Source organism: Egretta garzetta, unplaced genomic scaffold (assembly GCF_000687185.1).
Source record: "Egretta garzetta isolate BGI_Z169 unplaced genomic scaffold, ASM68718v1 scaffold215, whole genome shotgun sequence".
In the NCBI taxonomy this organism is placed as follows: domain Eukaryota; kingdom Metazoa; phylum Chordata; class Aves; order Pelecaniformes; family Ardeidae; genus Egretta; species Egretta garzetta.
This window is the reverse complement of record NW_009259719.1, coordinates 1,526,160-1,546,637: the sequence shown is the minus strand read 5'-3', so window position 1 is coordinate 1,546,637 and position 20,478 is coordinate 1,526,160. Positions and strand designations below refer to the sequence as shown.

The window sequence follows — 20,478 nt, the reverse complement described above, 5'->3', positions numbered from 1 at the left end:
CTGTTACAGATCTAGTGCAGGCCCAGACAGGATTCCCGAGTTCTGCCAGAGATTTCTAATGTGAGCTGGGGAAATCAATGAACCTCTTGGAATTGATTTTATTTTATTTTTTTTTTCCCCTGACTGCAGAGGAGAGATCTTGTTTTATTTAGGGTAAACCAGCCTTCCACACCAACCCTAGAAAGAAAGTGTTCCTCCTTTCCCCTAAGCACTCAGGATTTTTCAGCTGAAAGACACTGTTGGTCATTTGACCCACTTTGGTGATTGCTGCTCCCACTGGTTTCTCTATTTTTTAGGGGTAGGTGACTCCAATACAAGATTAGTATGTGTGTCAATGGTAGTGAGTGAAGACTCTTCTTCACCTATCTTTCTGTGCTTATTTTCCCTGCAGGAGGAGGAGCACTGATCCTGTCTGTGCAAGCCTGCAGTCTGAAATTCTGAAGTGCTACCAAGAAAACAAACGTGAAGTGCTCAAATGCTCGGAGCTGGCTAAGAAGTATCAGCGCTGTGTTAGTGCTGCTCAGAAGGTAACAAAAGCTTCCCTGTTGTACTTGCTGGCTTTGCTGTCTTGTTTTGCATGGTGTTTTCTCCTGGGAAGCGTGTCTGAGAGCTGTGGTATCTGTTAGTCAAATTGCAATGTTCATAGGAGACCATTTTTCTTTGGGATCTGTTTTCCCACATTCATTCTGCATTTCCCAGTCACACTGTGGTATGTCCCAGCTTCGCTCCCGTCAGTGGGTCCTGTTATACTGAGCTGCCACTAAAACGGTAGCGCTGATGCTCCTAAGATGCAAAGTCCGTCACAATAATTTTCCCAAGTTTTGCTTTCTTGGATGCTGTATTTTGCAACGAGTAGGCATTTTGCCCATGCCGGCAGCATTTTGAACAGGGTCTAAATATCCTCCCATTGTGGGGGGCAACCTCTTGCCTCCTTTTGTTGCTGCATGAGGGAATCTTTACTGGGCAAAGCTGCTGCCTGTTAAAAAAATTCACAGTTCTAGAAACTGTTCATCTTGTGCAAGGGGGCCAGCAAGCCTTATGGCTCTTCCTTCTGAGATGCAGAGCCCTGGTAGATTCTGTTGATGCCTTAGGACAGTGGCTGCTCAGTACCTTGGAAGAGTTTCTGGCTATTGAAATAAGTGAAGAAAGGAAAAATGAAGTATTTGGACATTACAACTAGGATATAGTCTTGGGAAAAGTGAGTGGTAAGACAAAAACTGCTGCTTGGGATGCCTGGAGTGTAAAGGATGCTGCTCCCCACGTGAGAGTTCAGTGGGTCAGGTGTCCCTCAAGGGCAGACTTTTTTTTGGGGGGGGGTGTGTGTGCAGAAAATTCTCAAAAGGTGCTGAGCCTATAGTAAGGTGGACTTGGGGAAAAGGGTGGAGCCTTCTGGGAATAGAAAACTGAGTCTCCTCTCATGGGATTACTAATGCAAAGGGGAGAGGTGGAGATTTCATAGAAGCAGTCTTTCTCTGTCACATTAGCATTGTGAGGGGAAGCTGTATGCCTGATTTAAGTATAACATGAAACAAGCTGCCAGCCGGCTCCCAGAAGAAGCCCAACAGAAGGAGATGGGAAAATTGTCAGGATATATTAGACCAAATGTTGTTGCTAGTCCTAGTGGAATTTTTTTCCTTCCTGTTTACAAAGAAGGTCTTTGTATGTCTGCAAATCAGCAAGGTTAAAGCTGCCAGGGAAAGGGCTTTTCTCTGATATCTTTAAAGTCCCCAGCTCCCAAAACGTGTGGTTTCTTTTTCTTTCTCAGCTTTAAAGTAAAGCGGTGCCTGTGCTGCCACTGCACAATCCATGCCCTCTGTTGCTGTGTGCAGAGCACTGGCGCATCCATTGCCAGCCTCCGTTACCTGATGCTTCCTCCTTGCCTCCTGTAAATCAGGCTTGAAGCCTTTTCAGTGGAGTATATCTTTAGCAAATGCATTTACCAATACATCTTTATTGCATGCAGTGCGGGCGGAATGTGATTACCAAAGAAGACAGATTGCATTAAACTTCAGCATATTTGCAAGCTGCGGCTCCAACCCGCCTGAGAAAGGGGCTGGGACGCTGCCAGCCCTGAGCCCCAGCCCGACATTATTAAAGAGTAAATTGGAAGCTAAATGACTGGTAACAGCAGAGGGCAGTGGAAGATCCTATTAACTTGGATCTTTTTTGGATTTGGGTGGTGGTGGGGTTTTTTGGTAGATTTTCTTTATAAACCCAAAACTGGGAGTCATCTTGGTTCCCAGAGTGTTCAGTAAACTTCAGAATTTTTTTTCCACACTGTTATAGAAACCTTCTGAAAGAAGCATTGCATAGGACATTAATTTGCTGTGGATGATGACAATGGGGCAGAAAATCTCCTTACTATGTTTTAAGAAGGGGTGAGAGAGGCTGAGGAATAGGTGACTAAACTTTGCAGCTAGATATAGGTGCTGGAGGGTTCTGCAAGCACAAATTCAAATAAAACTTGTGTAAGGCAGTACATCTTCTGTAGTTTCCTTTGTCCCAGAACAGCTCAAGCCCTGACAATTTGCCTCACTGCTCTCACTGAGTCCTCTGACTCCTGAGATATATGTAGCGATCACAAGCTGTTGTTTTTTTTTCTTGAAGCATTAAAACTCCCTCCTCCCTTCCCCTTTTAAGCTGTTATTTTTCTTTAAGTTTAAATTAGCATCTTCTACCAAATGGCTTTGTCTCACGCATTCCTCATTCAGGAAATTCAGGTTGGAGGAATGTGGGAAAGAGAGGCCAGAATCTCTTGATTTCTTGGGTGTTTTTTTCCTTTTTTTTTTTTTTTTTTTTTCTTTTAAACACAACTTGTTTTCCAGTACAGGAGGTTATAATCAAAGCTGGATGTGTGACTTCAGCTCGCTTGCACGCTGGTGATTTGTTCTTCTGCTTTTTACTAAAGATTTTATAAGGCTTGGTGAATATTCTTTAATGAAGCATCTGGTTCTCTGCAAGTCCTTTTTGATGGCTGGTAAAAATGTCTCCAGGGCATGGTATACATTAGACTCAGAGAGAGCAAGCTCTAGATTTCTAGGCTGAAAATTACAGTTTACAGTGGATGAGAATAATTCTTTGCATCTTCCCCCTTACTGTGTTGGCTTGAGACTGTTCCTTTGGGCACCCATTTCCCTTTGCCTGTTGCTGTGCGCATCTCTGAGCCGGGAGCCGAGATGTGCCCTCAGTTACTTCTGCCCCACGGACAAATATATCAGGTAATCATTTAATGAGTTTTGAAATTTATTTTCTACTCATTTCCTGCACAGGCCCTCTTACTGGAACAGGTTACTTTATTGTAGTGCGTGGCAGGGATAAAACTGACATTACCTGTTTGTATGTTTTCTGGCCACCAGGGCTGCATCTCCCCCATCAAGGGAGAGAAATAGGCACTGCTAGAGGATGGTGCATCTGATCCTAAAACAGTCCTCTGAAACAGGTCAGCTGAATTGCCATCCACGAGTGAATCTTTCCTCTCTGCTGCTTGGGAGGCACATCCAGACCATGAATTCCAAAGTTAATGCCTGTAGTGGGATGTTCATAGAGTTATGGGAGCAGGATCCCCCTCTGACTGCCCACTTTTGTAGCTTTTATGCTTTCAACTTGCCCCGCCTAACTTGCTCACTAACTTTGCCGTTCATACCATCCTGAATGTTAAGCTTTGATTGCCTCGCTGCAGCGGCGTCAGCCCACTTAGGCTCTGGGTTGCTTGCTGCATCCTGTGCTTTGCTTATGTGGAAGCTCTCTGACTTTAGAGTATGTTACTGTAATGTCTCCTGTTTAATTTAGGAGTGTTTTATCTTTTCTGGTGGTCTGTTTTCATGGCTCTGCAGAACTTCAGCTACAGCATAAAAATCGCTGGCTTTAAATCTAATAAAAGCTTGGATAATGGGACAGCTGTGGGAGGGGCAGTTCCCATTGTGTCTTTTAAAATTGCCTGTAGTTTATTGACCACAAGTTTCACCAAGAGCTACTACTGCTGTTAGATAATGAGAATTGAAAATTGCTGCTGCTGTTTCCCCAAGGTTTTATCTCATGCCAATGAGAAGAGGGTGTGGAAGGAAAAGGAGAGTGGGCCGTGGAAATCTGCGTAATTTCTTACTTTGAGTCCAGATGGAAGGGAAAAACAAATGATTTTTTTTTTTTTTTAAGTCTGAGTCCTGTTACTGAATTGCTTCCCTCCCCCTGCAAATATGCACTCACATGCAAGATTTTCAGATTTTGTGACCCATTCTGCATCCCTTACGTCTTGTTCATACCAGTAGGCAAATCTGAATTTCTATTGAATTTTAGTTGGTTAATTTGTTATGTAATTGGTGGTTGTACCAGGGAATCTCCAACCAGCTGCCACTTGAAAAATGCGGCCTCTGGTGACCATATATTAACGTGATTTGAGATTTCAAACAGAACCCACTTCTTGCGACTGTGCAGAAAAATGTCTATTAGTGAAGAGTGTGTATCCCTTTCTTTCCAAGTGTTTTCTTACTGTCTCTAGGTGCTTGTCTTTCACAGAAGGACCAAGGTGAAATTTTTGCGCTCTAGCTCCTGGCCAAACCAAGCTATATACTCAGACACATGTATTCCCTTGTCAATAGGAGCTGTATACATTGAGCTAGGAGCCATTCATAATTCTGCACTCTTTCTCCCTATTCTGTGTCCAGCTTCTCACGAGTCTGCTATTCATAACAGACAAAGGTAAACCTACGTCTATCAAGGCTTTAGGGCTTGTCTACATGAGGAAATTACAATGCAAAAACTGGTGAGTGAGTTTACGGTACAGCAACTTCTCTGTGTATGAACATTCTCGGTTTGTAATGGAAGAGCAGGGAAAATGCACGCTCGTTTACTGCGAGTCACTCTGCTATGCAAACAAGCCCTTGCAAAACACTGATTGACCAGGTTCCAGCGGAGGTAGGCTTTTAACATAACCTTGAGTTGACTGCATTCTTCTGTGCCCTTGACTGTAATAAAAAGGAACGTGGTCAATTTACTGCTCCTACTTTTCCAAGTGATCCCTGTGAAAGCCCAGTTCCTGTTTGGCACACATAGCAAAGCCTTGCAACTCCACTGGAAGTTTGCCTCTAATCTGTGGGCAGTGACCTAGATTGCTGAGAAGGTGCCGCAGGTCGTCGTGCAGTGTCCTGTCCTGATGGAGCAGCTTCGCTCAAGCGTTTTTGGATCCTCTGGGAACTGTCGTTTCTGCAACCTCAGTCTCTCTCTGCTCAAGAGAAAAAGCTTCAAGGATGCATTGGATGCCACGGGCTGGGCTGCAGGTATCTCTGATCATTCTGGATCATTAGGCTTTTTGTTAAAGAGATGTTTCCATTCTGATGGATTGCAGAATGCTTTATAGATTGTTTAGGTACTTATTGGGGTAGAGAGTGGCAGTCAGCTGTGTGACTGTGGGAAGAAAGTTTTGGCCAGATATAGTGAGGTCCATATCTGTATTTGAGAAACAGCAGGATTTCTCCTCCCCTGGGATTCTGCAGAGGTAGATCTTAGCTGTTGAATGTCTCATTGAGGAGATATAAATATATCACACGGTATGCTACTTGAAATGCAATATATTTAACTTGGAAGGCTTTAGGGTTGTTTGAGCTTTCTGAAATTCAGCTTTGTCGTTTCAGATAAATCTGTGATGATAGGCCCAGCCATCCTCAGCCGCCTGCCCTGCCTTTTGTCGGTTGGTCCTTGCTCAAAGCAAACATATCTATAACGTGTTTTTTCTTGCCTTCTCTGTAAAGCCAATTCTCTTTCTTTTTTTTTTTTAATCTTTCTGTTTTCCAACCTTTATTTGTGCAAATGCTGTGGTGATAACACTATCAGAGGAGCTTATGACTCAATAAACGGCCCCCACAAGGGAGCCGGTGGAGAGGCCGCAAGCTGCAGGCAGCTGCTGTTTGTTCAGTCGCAAAGGCAGGAGAGCAGCAGTGGATTAACTGTACCCAAGCACACCCTGACCTGTTATTTGCAAAGGTGAAAAGGATCCATATTTTGCTTCTAATTATAAAGGCTGGAAACAGTTATTGGTTTGATTTTTAAGGCAACAGTTCTTGGTTCTGCAAGTCTTGGGTCCATACACAACACATCATATCCTCAAGAATTCATCAGTGGATAAACTAAAAATACAGAGCTGCCTGAAAGGATGTGTAAATCACCATATTAATATATGAGGCATGTCCCAGAGTAAAATGCTGGCCTACTTAAAACGGAAATGGCTGCTGCCTATACCCAATATTTACAAAACTGGAGGGCTAAGTTCTTTATTTGCTTTGTGTCTCAGCACTTCATGAAGCCCTGATGTTCCCCACAGCCTGGCGTGTCTTCAGCACTTAATAACCTACATGAACAAGTACCTCTCTCTGTCTGCTGTTTGCAGTCCACATAATGCCCAAACATGGCACCTCCTGAAGTTTGTCATTTTTGAAGAAAACAAGTGCATAAATAAGCTTAAAACTTTTCTGCTCACTTAGTTGTGCTTCAAGGCTCCTCTTCCAGAGATACTTACTCCATACCCTGCATTATCTTTCCTCTCCAGTTCTTGTATCTATTGCCTGGTCCGGAAGGAGGACTTGTGACCCCATTTCTCTTCTCAAAAACAGTCTGTTGTCTAACACTCCAACGCACAGTCCATGTGCATTTAGTTTTGGTTTTCTGGTTTTCGTTTGTTTTTTTGACATTGTGAGGCAGAATTGCCTTTGGGTCTAATTTCTCGCTCGATGGTTCTGATCTCAGATATACTTACAGGTAAAGTTAATCTAAGCATGCATGTTTCACCGATGGTTTTGAAGGGAACTTTGTTAAAAGAAGGAAAGAAGTCAGAATACCATTACAATTTCTGAAGTTAACTGTTTGGTATTTTGTTAGTTCTGAAATGTGGTCTATGCTACAGTTCTTGTTTTAAAACTTAGTTTGCCTGAACCTGTTTAAAAGCCATCTAAAAATTTTTCTATAATAAAAATACTGTGAGAGCTAGCCAGTCAGGAACGAGAAGTCATAGCTGACTTGATGCTGTGATGTGGTATTTGAGTGTGTGAATCTGAAAAGGCTCATTTGAAGTTGAGTAGCAAAATTTCAAGCAAAGTAGGGCCAAGCACTATTGGGAAGGGAATGTTTTTCTGATGTATTGTTCTCTCTCTTTTTTTAAAAAAATATTTCTCTTTTGGCTTAAATTAATGAGACCTACACAGATCTACTGTATCAAACAGGTTTCCCTAATCCTGTGCTCTCTGTATGGTGTGTTAGGGAACGTTTTCCTGAGAACTGTAGCCTAAGTCAAGCTTATCTAGTATGGGAAATAGTTGCTTCGGGGTGGGAGGGTGTTGTGATACATCATGCTGGTTTAATGCCAGATTTTTTCACAAAAGATTTGTAGCACTGTGTTGGCAAGTTGGAAGTGGAAATTCTTACTCAGATTAATTCAGGAGACTGATGACCAAGCAGTCTTGGACAGAAAGAAGTTGATTTCCAATTTTAAAGCCATGTGTTTTGCTGCAGAAGTTAGATTGAAACAGATCCACAAAAATTGCTGTCGATAGCAACTGCTGGTTAGAAGCACAAGGTCAGTGGTCAAATGCCTTCAGACTTCCAAGAAGTTCCAAAATAGCCCTGACTTCCATAACTTCCGTGCTAATGTTAGATCCGTTCCCTGACAGCATGGCTATAACTTGGGAAATTATATCCGTGATGCCAAAGTCTTCATGACAAACTGGGAAACCAAAGATTTGTTATGCTCCTTGTTGGTCACAGTCTGCTCAGGATAGTTTCCCGCTACATGCAGTTTGCAGTTTCCACACACCATCCATCAGCTGCTCTTGTTAGTAGGTCTTGGGGCTGAATGCCCTGAGGACTACCAGGATTTAAAGCCTTCACCAATCAGCTGAATGTGTCTGTGTAGATAGCATGTATGGGGGTTATTCTGGTGCCAGTGGTCCCAGTCCAGTGGAAGAATGGCTAGCAAGCAAGCAAGACTGTTCTAAATATCCCTTCTTTGCAGTGCCAAAGAGAACTTGGGAAGTTAACAACGGATGAGCCCTCCTGTTAGTAGGAAGCAAATCCTTTTCTCATCAGAGCTGTGGCATGTTGGAGGAGAAGGCTTAGGGAAGTTGCCCTGATGCTGCTTGCAAGTGCTTGTTCTCTCCACAGAGCCTCTCTGTCCAAGACTGTGGAGCATTCATCTGTTAAAAAATCTTAACTTTATGGGGAGGTTTCTCTCTGTATCATGACTGCACAACTTGTTTGTGGGTTTCACCCCCCTGTCTGCCCAGCAGGCCTCTTTGTCTGAAGATATTTCCTAGTATGCTTGTGATGCTTCCAAAGCGATTTAAAGGTATCAGTCCTAGCTAGGCCTTCTCAAGCCAGTGTAAGTAACCTTTCTGGACACCAGTGCTTCAGATATAAGAACAAGACGTGTTGAAGACAGCGTGTTACAGTGATTTGACTATAGTGCTAGAGGTAGCTCTGGTGCTGATCTTTCATCTGTTGGCAGGAAACTTTCTTTTGGTTATAACATACTTTTTCATTAGAGGCCTTTGGGGGCCTTTAGGAGTTGGTGAAAGGCTCTTAAAGACCTCTACATTCACAGAAGCTGTCCAGAAAGCCAATGCTTGTTATAATGAGAGTTTGTTACCTTTGTAATATGAGGGAAGCAGGTAGTGAAGCCTTGAGTTAGGATGGTGCTGCAACATCTCACGTATCTTATTGTTTCTGAACTTGGAGAAGTGCGCTGCTCTACTGTGTTAAGCCTGAGTGTGCATCCAGAAACGCAGACAAAATTATTTTGACAATGTGTTTGCTCTTTGTCCCTGCTGAATGCCTGTTTGTCCTGAATAAATGGATTTCAGGATCAGCCAACCTCCAGCTCTGAATTAGTCTAATAAGGTATGGTATGTCAGGTTTAAAGGTCGTTTTGCAAGCAGCTGGGTCCCTGCATATATTAGGGGGAATGATTTTTAAAATAATGCTATTGGAAAGCTGTTGATTGAACTTTTCAAATATCTGTACACTGTAAAATCTCAGCTCTTCTGCCTCTGTCCTTCAAGCTCTCTGCCCCCTGCCTGCTTATCTTTCTGTCATTTCTGATTACCTCCACCCATCTGCCTCTGCATTCTCTCCCACTCGGTTTATCGGTCCACACTTGCTGCCCACAAAGACTGGGTTTATTTTTCTGAGTAGATCATCTGTTGGGTTACTTCACTGAGCTGTGTAACAGAAAGCTAAGGGTTACTTGGTTCAGTCTATTAGTAAAGCATTATTACACTGTTCTTCTGTTGGGGGACTGGGAGCTCTGAATGATCTCCATTACATCTGCAGCATTTTTGTGTCTTTGCAGGTACCTAGTTCCTTTCTCAGGATGAGTTTAGCATTGGTGAAAGATCATTATGAGATTTAGTTAATTTTTGAACACCTGAATGGGTTGAAGTGCTTACAGCAATCATTCCAGCTTCCTCTGTGGAGTGTGTACTTCAATCCTGACCTGATCGAAGTGTTTCATATGGAAATGGAGAATGTTTTTCTTCATTTATTTGTTCCCTGGATTCCTCTCTGAGTTTGCTGGTGAGAGTGATTTCAAGTGTTGTGGTGATTTATATGCTGTGGATGCTGTCTTAAAAACTGAAGGGAGTACCCACTTGTCCATGTCATGCAAGCCTTTGTCAGGTGGCAGTGTCCTTCTGCCAGCTCTGAGATGGTGCCTTCCCATTACCGTTACTCACACCTGTACAGACTCTTGGATCTTCAAATCTCCTTTCTGCTTGCTTGAAGTTTCGTTCACAGTATATATCCTCAGGATATCAGATAACTGAAGAAAAAGGAAGCTTAAAAATTTGTGAGATGATAGCAGCTGCAACATTTTTTTCCCCTTTTGTTCAGACCAGACTGCTGTAAAACTTTTACGTTTGTCTTATTTTCTGAATGATGCTTCCTACTCATGACTTGCAGTTGTTCTGAGTTTATTCTCTTCTTTAGAACTGTGTGGTGCCCCAGCTCAGCTGCTTAAGCAATTGTTTCTGTCTAGAACACACCTTTCTTCTTTAGATGTTATAGTAACAGCAACTTCTTTTTGTTCTTGAGGTTTTTCTATGTAGCTCTCTCTTGACTATTGTGGAAATAGGTGAGTGATACGGGACTGAGCTGACTTGTGTGTTCCGTGTGCCTGCCTTTTGTGGGATCAGACAGGCGGTGCCCAGCTACATGATGGGTCCCTGCACTGCTGCTGTTTAAGAGACACTCTTCTACCAGAGTCTCTTCGCTGATAGGACTGGAAGCCTTTGGATCAAGGGTTGAAACTATAGTTGGCAAAGTGATCATCTGCGTGCTTCAGGACCAGAGAGAGGTTCAGAAGAAAAGTATAAGTAAACGCATCTTTGTGGTGTAAACTTCAGGAAGAACTGTGTAATTTAGAGGAGTATATTGGCGTAAGATTAAAAAAAAAAAAATCAGAAAGCTTCTAAATATCAAAGAATTGAGGTTTTTATATTCTGGGTGAGGAGTCAGGGCAAGCAATATACTCTGTTTCAATTATGTACTTGATAACTTTATGAAAGGAATTCTTTGACAGAATAGGAGAATTTCTTGTTATAGATATGATGTGGAGACTTGCTGATATCTCCAAAGGAATTGGGAAGAAGACTGAATGGCTGTTTGTTTGTCCCATCTCAATGCCATCTTAATTCCATGTTTGAGCACTTCTACTGACTCCTTTTCATGGGCAGAAGGGAGAAAATGCATACTTCTTTTGAGGCACTGGCTGCAGCTAAATGCAGTATGTCGGTGAATTATATGGGTACTTCTAATGACCCTCCGGACCCTCTGACACATGACTACTGTGTCTTCTCATGGACTCAAGAGTGCACCAATTGCTGAGTTTGAACACAAGAGGTTCCCTCAGGCCTTATCCGCAGGAACAGTTGAGAGCTTTTGTCTTTGGTAGTGCTGAAAGTGGCCTACTTAGGATTATCATTCTTTAACAAGCTCCATAATACTTCTGGGCCCTAGGATGTTGGCAGTAGTGTTTAACTTCCTGTGGCACATCAAAGTTGTATTTTGTCTTTTAGTATCAAGCCTAAGCACATTCAGGAGTATCTTGAGGCTCAGGAAATCTTCTCAAGTCTTGTAGAAGTAGACAGCCATTGAAAAATGTATTGGATGCTGTGATACGGGTAGGATTCTTCCCAGCTGTGTGTACCTTGAGCTGACAGGAGGGCACTGCGATAGGGCTGGAGTGCACTAGAGAAATGCTTGTGGAGAGCTTGCATTGCACCAGTGACCACCTTATTGCTCTGCAAAAGCCAACCTTGAACCATCTGTACAGACTCCAGATTGACCTCTCTGGAGCAGAAGCAGGTTCCTTGTTGAGGATAGACAGGGTGTAATGTTCTAATGAATTTCCCTCTTTCCAGCCTTTACCAAATGTCTGAGGCACGTAGGGTGCCACTTTGTTCAAGAAGAACAAACATTTTCAAAGCTATTAAATATGAAAGTCATACTTTGTTCTAGCTTGTGCTGCTGGGGGGTTTATGTGCACACAAAGCTATGGCATGAACTTGAGACAACAGAATGCGCTCAAGTTCCTTGTTTAATGCAGTATCAAATGTGTGCTGGTTGGGAGATGAGCAAGAGAGATCCCAGGCTGTGTGAGACAGATCCTAGTGCCTTATTTTGCTGAGCCTTGACATTTGCTGCAATAGAGCCCCATAAAATGCAGGAAAGTCTCTCTCCAATCATGTAGGTGTATTAGCAGGTTTCTTACACTGATGGATTAGAGCCAGGCTGTGTTCAGTGAATGTGGATAAATAATAAAAGGTGAGATTGTGTGCAGTGATCCCAGGTCTCCTTTCTCCAGCTGCCGCCTCCTGTCTGTTTGCTGGGAACCTTTGCACAGGCAAACGGCTTTGCTTGAGAGAACAGGCTATGCAGTATTTTCTGACATAGCCAAAGGTGGCTGACACAAAGCCAAAGGAGAGCTTCTCTCCCAGGGACTGAAATGTCAACAAAGATGTTGTACTGCCTTACAGGGCCCTGACTTCCTTTTGTATAAAAACTAAACAGATGTTGGAAGCTCAGGAGCTTTGCTATATACAGAGCAGCCCCTGGAGAGCAGGGCAGAGCCTACTCAGGTGTCACGGGTAACACTGCTCTGGGTTTAATGTGCCAGCGCTGCCCCTGAATGTATGGCTTCCCCGCTAGCCACATCTGGAGTTTTACCCTGATTAAGGAAACGGGACTCACGTAACAGTGCTGTGCGTCTGTGAGCCTGGTTTCTGTCCCACTCTCTGCCTGCTCTGAACCTGCTGGCGAGTTGCGGTGATGTTCCTCAGAAGGCACAAAGGCTCTGAAGTAATAACTTCTTGTATATCTTGTGCAAGCAGGCAATTAGGTGGAGGGAAGGGACCCCAGCGGCGCTTGTGCAGGGGGGAATGGTATTGACTCGCCCTTTATTAGACATCAGTTCGGTCACAGAGGAACCTAACTTTGAGACACAAATGTGGAGGTGTCCAAGTGACTTCAGTTCTGCTCGTGAAAATGCTTATTTCCACTGGAGGATTCTGGTTTGCCTGAATGTTTGAGGGGCTGACTTACACCTACCACTATAATCAGCTTCGTTGGATAGAGTCAACAAGGGTGGCACTGCAGCAACTGAGAAAAGAGAGTAGTCTTGGGTTTTGGGGATTGTCCTTTGGAATAAGACTTCTCTGTCCAAGTATAGATTTTCTTCTTTGCTCTTGAGAAATGGAAGCAAACCCCTTATTACAAGAGAGGGCTATGGAAAGCGTCCAGCTTTCAGAAGTTAATATCCTGATCCTTTAATGCATGTTCTCTTATTTTAGGATGAGATAAAATGCATGGTATTAGGTGTGAGCAATTTGGAAGGAGAAGAGAGCTCATGGATTTAAGGTAGCTCGTGGTCTTGCTTCCCACACCCCTTTTTGTGTTGTTCAGTCAAATGTTTCATCCTTGAGAAATTTAAGCTCTGGGGACCAGAGCAACTGCTGAGCCTCACTGGCCTGAGCACCTTCTGTGGATCAGCAGGCAGGCAGTTGTCAGTTCCTTGGTAGCTTGTTTTTGTGGCTGCGTGTTGAGTCAAGACAGTGGTTGAGATGGGCAAGAGGAAACTTTGTGATGTTGTGCTCCTGTGTCCGAGGACTAGTGCGACAGATGCTGCGTTTGAGTGGAATAGCCTAAGATTTGTCAGCTCACGGGTGGGTACTCAGTTTGGTTGTTGGCTGTGATGCGGGTGGCCATTATGTCTCGCAGTCCTTGTCAGAGCTTGGTCACAGGGTCAATGATTTCTGACTATCTTTTTCAGTCCCTGCTGGTCATCCTTGTCCATCTATCATTAAGCCTGCTTTGGCATGACTGACAGGAGCTTATTCCAAAGCTTAATGGGAGCAGGGTGTAGTAGTTGTGGAGTGTGGCCATTGAGGAATTGGTCGTGTCAGCAGGTCTGCATGTGGGCTTTGGACAGTATAGCAGGGGATTGTATTTATAAAGTTTTCACAGGCCCTGTGAGTACAGTGATAGGCTTTGAAGCGTGATTTCCTCTGTGCTCTGCTTTCCCCCAAAATCTTCAGGCATGATCCATCAAGGAGTGTGAAATATATTCAAAATCCCACTGCTGCCTGTTTTCTCACAGTCAGCGGGGTTGTGCTTTCTTCTCCGGTGTGGAGTTGTTTGCTGTTGAGAATAAGCAGTCTCTTTTCTTGTGATTCCTTACCTCTCTTTGGGATATGATGCGATCAAGAAAACCAGCTGTTCCAATCTGAGAGTCTGCCTCTGCCTTCGTGCTCTCTTGTCGATTGTGTTGAATCAATGAAGTGTTGCAATGCTATAGAGAAAAGGGGGATGTGAAGAAATGAAGAGTGAGATCACACGGCAGGAATATATAGAAGAGGATTCGTATCCTGTCACATAGTTCACAGTGGTGGTGTCTGGAACCAGATCTGCTATAATAATGGAAATCCCCTCTGGAAACTTGAATCTCAGATCCAAATCCTTGCTTCTCTAAGTTGTGGGATCTGAGAGTTCCCACATGGAGGAGAGAGCTAGCTAATCTGAGCATCTGGGGAGACCTGACAGCAAGTCCTGGCTGCTCCTGCTGGGAAGGTGGTGGCTTTGATAGGTGTTAAGGAAAAAATTATTTACAGGAGAGAAGTAAGGGAGGTAATCCCTGGATTCCAGCTGTAGCAGGAGGATAAGGTTCCAAACATTCTTCTTGTAAATCCTGCAAACTGCAGTTCTGACTCTCTTAATATCTTGAACCACTGTCTCAAACCTTTGTCAATATGGGCCTGTGACTCTCGGGTTCAGTGGTATCTGTTCAGCCAAGAAAACTGCCAGGTTGTACTTTGTCTTTGGTTCCAGCTGTTCAGTGCAAAAAGCTTTCATTGCTGCTATGAAAAGCTTTTCTTAAGGGACAACATAAAGCAGTAGGAGTGTTGTGGTGCTTGAAGGTTGAAATAGGCATCTTCCCTTGAGAAGAGTCTTCCACGGCACAGCAGTCTAGTACACTGTCATGTGGATAAAAGGTTATAAGGATTGTGTGTTAGTCTGTAGCTGTCTGCAATTAATCTCCCTAGCAGGTTTGGATCTGACTGGTGTGTGGACCCACCAGCCAGGTGTGGAAGGGAATTTCTGCAGTGGCTCTGAACTGCTCCACAAGCCTCTGGGCTGTAGCTGTGCCTGCTCTTCCTCATGATCCTTGGGTTTTGCTTCATCTTTGTTCTTGCTTTGTTCTCTCTGTTGGCACTTTCCTTGGCTTCACCAGTTTTGGTTTGTACTTGACCATGGTACCTGGCCTATCCTGACAGCAGGATGGTAAGTTCACACCATATTGTGTGTTGCACCTCAGGCAAGCCTGTGTTCTTCCTGGTAATTGCATCAGAATCAACAGTTGGAAGTGTTTCTTGATCTTGGCACAAACTTCTGAAGTGCCACTGAAGTTTTGACAAGCTTCTGGAATTGTGTGTTGTAGAGCTGTAGGAACCTGTCCTCCTGACTTTTGACTTGGCATTTCTTATTTACAAATTTACTTCTAGGTATTATTTAACAATGTCTCAAGGTTTTCAAAACTGTTTCCTTGAGATTAACTACCTGGAGTCCTTGTCTTAAGCTTAAAACCACCAGAAATTTGCCAACCCTATTGGGCAGCGTCTAGAAACATGCAGCACTGAGGAATCCCCATTTTGACCCACTGGCACCAGAATCAAGTGCTGTATAGCACTGCCAAATTATTTTCTCCATGGTATTCTTGGTTTGTTTTATTTTGTTTTGTGGTGTGCCAAATTCAAGTTTGTTAGAAATGTCATGCTGGCACTGGGGTGGGTCTACATTAGTTCAGGACAGTTCATAGCAAGTGAGCTACATGCAAGGATAAATTGTTCTAGGGCTCTTCTGTGACATTCTGTAATTGAAACTCAAGCTGTGGGTATTTCACATAAATTCTAAACTGTCTGTGGCTCAGTGTTATTGCTATAAGTGAGTGATATCCTCCTCACCACCTAGTGTGAGCAGTTCTGGCCACCTATAGGATTTTTCTTGTAGTATGTACAAGCAAGCTAGACATATGCTATTGCCTATTTTTGCTACCTCCTCCTTCTGTCTCTTTATTTACTCACTTCTTTCTAGAGTCTGGGCTCAGATTTTTCCTTTCCCCTCTGTCTTCATTTTTTTACCTGCTTCCTTCCAGCATCTCTGCGCCCTCTCCCTCCCTCCTCTCCTCTCTTCTGTCCCCTTCGTTTGCATTCCTTTCATTTTAAAATCTGTATTGGAGCTGACACCAGGCTGCCTATTCCCTGCAGCACTGAACTGGCTCTTTGGAAAGAGGAGGCTGCAGTTCCCTCGGGGGGCAAGACAGAGTTCAGTGTCTGTCTTATTTTTAAATATGCATCTGAACATGGCTGATCAGAGGAGCAAAGAAATCTTTGGGTTGAGTACTGGAAGCTCATAAGGATGTGGAGTAATCCTCTGGATCCCTCTGTGCTCTTCACTGAACGTGAAAGCTGCTTGGCACAGGGGAGTTTGACTCCCAGAAACATGAGTAAGATTCAGAGGCTCCATGGAAGGCGGGTAGAAAGGTGTGGGTGCTTGTGTAAGCCTCACACCTTCTTTTTCTGCTTCAGCTTCTTTCTCATCCTGTCAGAATTACGCACTTTTTTTTTTTAACCCTGAAGGATCCCAAAGTGCATTACCTAACTCTACATCAACCTTGCAGGATGCTGTTTGCCTTGGGCAAGTAAGAGACTGATGACTGATCGTCATGCTGGTACGGTGAGGGGACAAGCTGTGGGATATCCCTGCTCCACATTCTCATCACAACCGGTACCGTGACAAGGTACCAGCGATGGATTTGCAGGTTTCCCAGTATGAGTAGCAGCTCTGCTAAGGCAGGTTATGTACCCAGCTGGTGAATTTTCTTAATGGTTTTGCTGTGCAACTCTCGCTGCTGGCATCTGTTCAGGCAGCACAGCAATGTAGTTGCCTAAAGGGCAAAAAAAAAAAAGGCAGGTGCTTACTGGTCCAACAGCTCTTGCCAGCTGATTAGGATCGGAAGTGAAGGAGAGCGTATTGAATTAAAGCTGCAGTCATAATTTTATTTTAGACCAAATATATGTAGTTTGGCAGAATACCAGGGTCCTGACTCTTGTAGAAATGTGTCACAGGGTCCCTCAGGACCATGGGAAGGTCATGCAGGCTCAGTCTCTTCATGTTTTCTTTTCGTATCATTGACTGGTGAGCAGCCTAACCTATCAGAGGAGATACCTGACAGCATCAGGACTCAATACCTGATGATTGTCAACTGGAGAAGTACAATGACTGTGTTCAGAGTAGAATCATAGAATTGTTTAGGTTGCAAAAGACCTTTAAGATCATCAAGTCCAACTGTTACCCTAACACTGTCATTCCACCACTAAACCACCCTTTTGGTGAAGAAATTTTTCCTTTTAGTAATAGGTTGAAGTAGGCTTTGCTCTGGAGAGAGAAGAAACATACAGATCAAGGAGGCTATCAGAAATGCTGTAATAATGCTGGATTAACAGATTCTTTTGATGGGAGAAAAAGTCCTCTTCTAGGATGATCTCAGTGTTTATGCTGCCTAACTTCTTTCTTTGACTTAAAGAAAAAAGTAGTAGTTAAGACTTTCCAGTTGGGAGACTGGTGAAATGATATGTGTGAATGAGAGAAGAATTGACTGCTGGGGTGGATGGATTTGGCCTTCTGTTCTGATACTGCCTTTTTTGCCAAAGGATCCATGTTTTTGGACTCTGATGAGGTGTGTTCAGTTGCTGTCCTTGTAACAGTTTGCTCAGTATTTATGTGGAAGAGGTTGTGCATTTGAAGTGGGTGAAGAACGGAAACAAGAGCTGGCACTGTGCAGCTGATTTCTTCTCTTGCAGTGCTACATATTCAGTTGTCAATTTTTTCTCTACTTTCTGGAAATTTTTGGTTTCTTGTTTTAAAATAGCTAGTAGAGAGAGAGGATTCATTGCCTACAAGAAGGATAGCTGGAGCCAGGTGGCAGATAGACCTTCCCCAGCTGTGTTCTTCCTTGCCCTGAAGATGGCTCTGCTGCAGCTTTGAGTCCTCTGGATATGTCTGTCTGTGTACCCTGTCCTGATGAGCAGCGTTGTGTACACCATGGCTCATACACTGCAATCCTGACTGGCGTTATTCTTCCTCTTAGACCCTTCCTGGATAGTCAAGCTGCTCATTACAGACTTTCAATTTTTTCTGAAAAATTATGTACCACCACATTCTGGCCAGAGCAGGCTGTGTGCATGGGGGAGCTCTGGATAACAGGGTAGTAAAATCGCCTGAACTCTCTGCTCTGATGTTGCACCAGTTACTGCAGCCATTGAGGCTCTGCCAGCGCTGGGTGAATTCCCTGGGAAAGCAAACAAACTGCTACAACAATTCTGGTGTGATCCTATGCGACCTTGCTTTTGCAGCAGAAAGGATATGCCCAAGTTGCTTTCATGTGTAACTTAAAGTATTCAGGATTTGACCCTGAGTCCCTAGAGGTAAAAGGCTGCTGTGTTAACCCCACCACTTCATCTCTTGCCAAGTCTGAAAATCCAGGTTCTTAAGAGGAGCTGTTACTTGTGTGACCTTCATGCGTGAAACGGTTTCTTTTTTAAAATGTTTTTTCCCCTTTATCAGTTATTCATTGAAGAGGCTCTTTGCATCTGTAGAATTTTGAAGGGTAGCTATTATTTTACCATTTTAATTTTCCCAGCTGTTCAAATAATTGTTTTAACCTCTCAGTGCCTGGAAATGCTTTTCATATCCTGGTTGCTCTGCATTGTATTTTTTGTTTCATGTTTTAAATTACCAACAAATATTTTTTCCCCGTTCCAGATGGTTATTTTGTGACTCTCTTCTCTATGGCTTTACGGCTGCATTGGTCTGAACAACACTGGTGGCAAGGAGCTTGTGAACTTTCACTTTGTGATACTGGGTTCTTACATCCCATTTTGGGGGGTTTGTTGTTGTCGTTCTCCCCTTACCCCCGCAAGAGGAGCTCAGTACTTGCAGATCCCATTAAGACCAGAACCAGCTGTGGTTATTCTGAAAGATCTTGCCACTGGCCTCTGTGGAGCTATATTTCACTCTACATAGGGGAGGGGGTCTGACAGAGGCAACGAAGCCAGCACAGAGTACATTGTCTTCATGCGGTTTTACAGGTATTAAAGTCAAAGCATTAAATATGGTAGTGGTTTCTCTAGCCCCAAGACAAGGCTGTGACAACTGAGCACAAGGCAAAATTTCCCGCTGGTCTGGCAGGGGAGGTTGCAAATTGAGCTGTGTGAGACACTCAAAACCGGTGGGGTGTTCCCAGCCTAGGGAGATGCTCGGAGGAGGAGGGCTGCACCATTTGCATCCCGTCTGGGGCAAAACACTTCCATGTGGGAGTACCTCCAGAGCAGCAGTGTCTCATTTCATAGCACCAGTTTTCTTTTTATATATATATAAAAAAATTATTTTTTTTTTCCTTTGCACAGAGCGTTGCTTTTCTTGAGTATGTCTTTAATGGTCTTGCCATAGGGACAGAGGTGGAATTTGAAAATAAGTAATTATGTTGTGATACTTTGGACATATTGCTGTAGTTTCTCTTGCATACTCTTCTCACATGTTCCAAAAGTTGCAAAAGGTGATTTATAATTCATCAAACTAAGCGTAAAACATCTGACTGCAAAACCTATCAATCTGATCCCATCTCTTTCTAGCCCTTTAATTAGGGAAGCCCTGCTGAAAAATGTACCCATCAGCTACTGAGAAATGGTGCGTTCCTGGACCCTCGGTATAAATCTTGAGTTATCCAGGTGCCAAAATGCTGTCAGAACTGACAGATCTTAGAAAATACACCCACAGGCAGAACATTATCCATTATACTAGCACTGAGCAGTGGGCAGTAAGGAAAAATCAGCAGAGAATGTGTCTTTATCAACTTTAATTGGCTTTTCCCGTTGATAAAAATCAGTGTACCCAGCAAAGAAGAGAACAGATCTAGCAGTTTGATCTTTCCATCCCAGAGCTGAAGGGTGCAGTCCATCTCCACTGACATATGATGTGGACTTGTCTCAGCACAGTTCCTAGCAGTGCGGCAGAGTCTACAACCCACGGAGAAGGCTGCCAGTCTGTCCTCGGTGAGTGCCCGTGTTTAAACAAGTGTGAAGAATGAATTACTCTGGATAAGTTGGATTTCATCTGTGCTCTAGTTGCTCGAAATTTACTTCAGAGAGAGCCAAACTTAGGTAAACTTTTCTTCGGGTCCTGGCTTGTGAGCACTCTTGGATTACAGCTGGCTGGGCTGTGAAGTCAAGGATCTGGGGCAATGGATGTGCAGATACGAAAAGGAGACAGCAGGCAAAGGAAGCGACAACTTTGCAAGAGCTACAGGCAGTGGCACACGTAGAGGTTTGGGGAAGAGAACCAGCTGCTTCTGGGTCATTTGGCACTGCAGGCTTGTGTGTAGCTTTGCATCAAAGCCAAAGGAGACAGCAACTGTGTGGAGTCCTCCTGGGAAGGCAATTCTGCAGCCTTGTTGCAGCCTCCTGCATTTCCTGAACTATATAAAATGTTCCAGTTTTTCCTTGGTGCTGCTTACATCTATTGCTATTAGATTTATGACAGTTTTATTAGAGTAAATAATTTAGTAAAGATGATTGCAAATCTATTACTAAACTAGGTGTTTTTTCTAGTTGATTAATGAGAACAACTAATTTATTTATTTATGATCAATTTGGCAACGTGTGGCACTTCGCTTCTAAATTCTGCAGGGTTTCTGAGCATGGCTTTAAGTTTCTATTCTGCGAAGTCAAACTCCTCTATCTTATTTCCATAAATAATGGAAAACAGAAGTACGTCCACTCGGAAAAGATAGTTTAGTAAGTGAACTTTATCGCAAGAGTTTCCTTTCCACAAGTGCTGCTGGTCATTAAAGCCAGAGCATAAGACTGTCACAGGGTTGCAATCATACAA

The 20,478-nt window shown here is 43.5% G+C and overlaps 1 protein-coding gene across 7 annotated transcripts in view; it reads left to right on the top strand.

Annotated features, from left to right (window-relative positions):
- The window catches only part of CHCHD6 (coiled-coil-helix-coiled-coil-helix domain containing 6), a 115,305-nt gene that overhangs the window by 76,302 nt on the left and 18,525 nt on the right, over positions 1–20,478 (top strand). For 2 of the 7 annotated variants that reach the window (XM_009639309.2, XM_035894829.1), the window contains exon 7: positions 392–527. In XM_009639309.2, coding sequence (XP_009637604.2) covers positions 392–527 — 136 coding nt within the window. Of the gene's footprint in view, positions 1–391; positions 528–3,110; positions 3,219–3,356; positions 5,274–5,627; positions 5,684–16,210; positions 16,382–20,478 lie in introns of those variants that run through there. The other 5 variants (XM_035894826.1, XM_035894824.1, XM_035894825.1 and 2 more) reach the window with 5 other exon arrangements.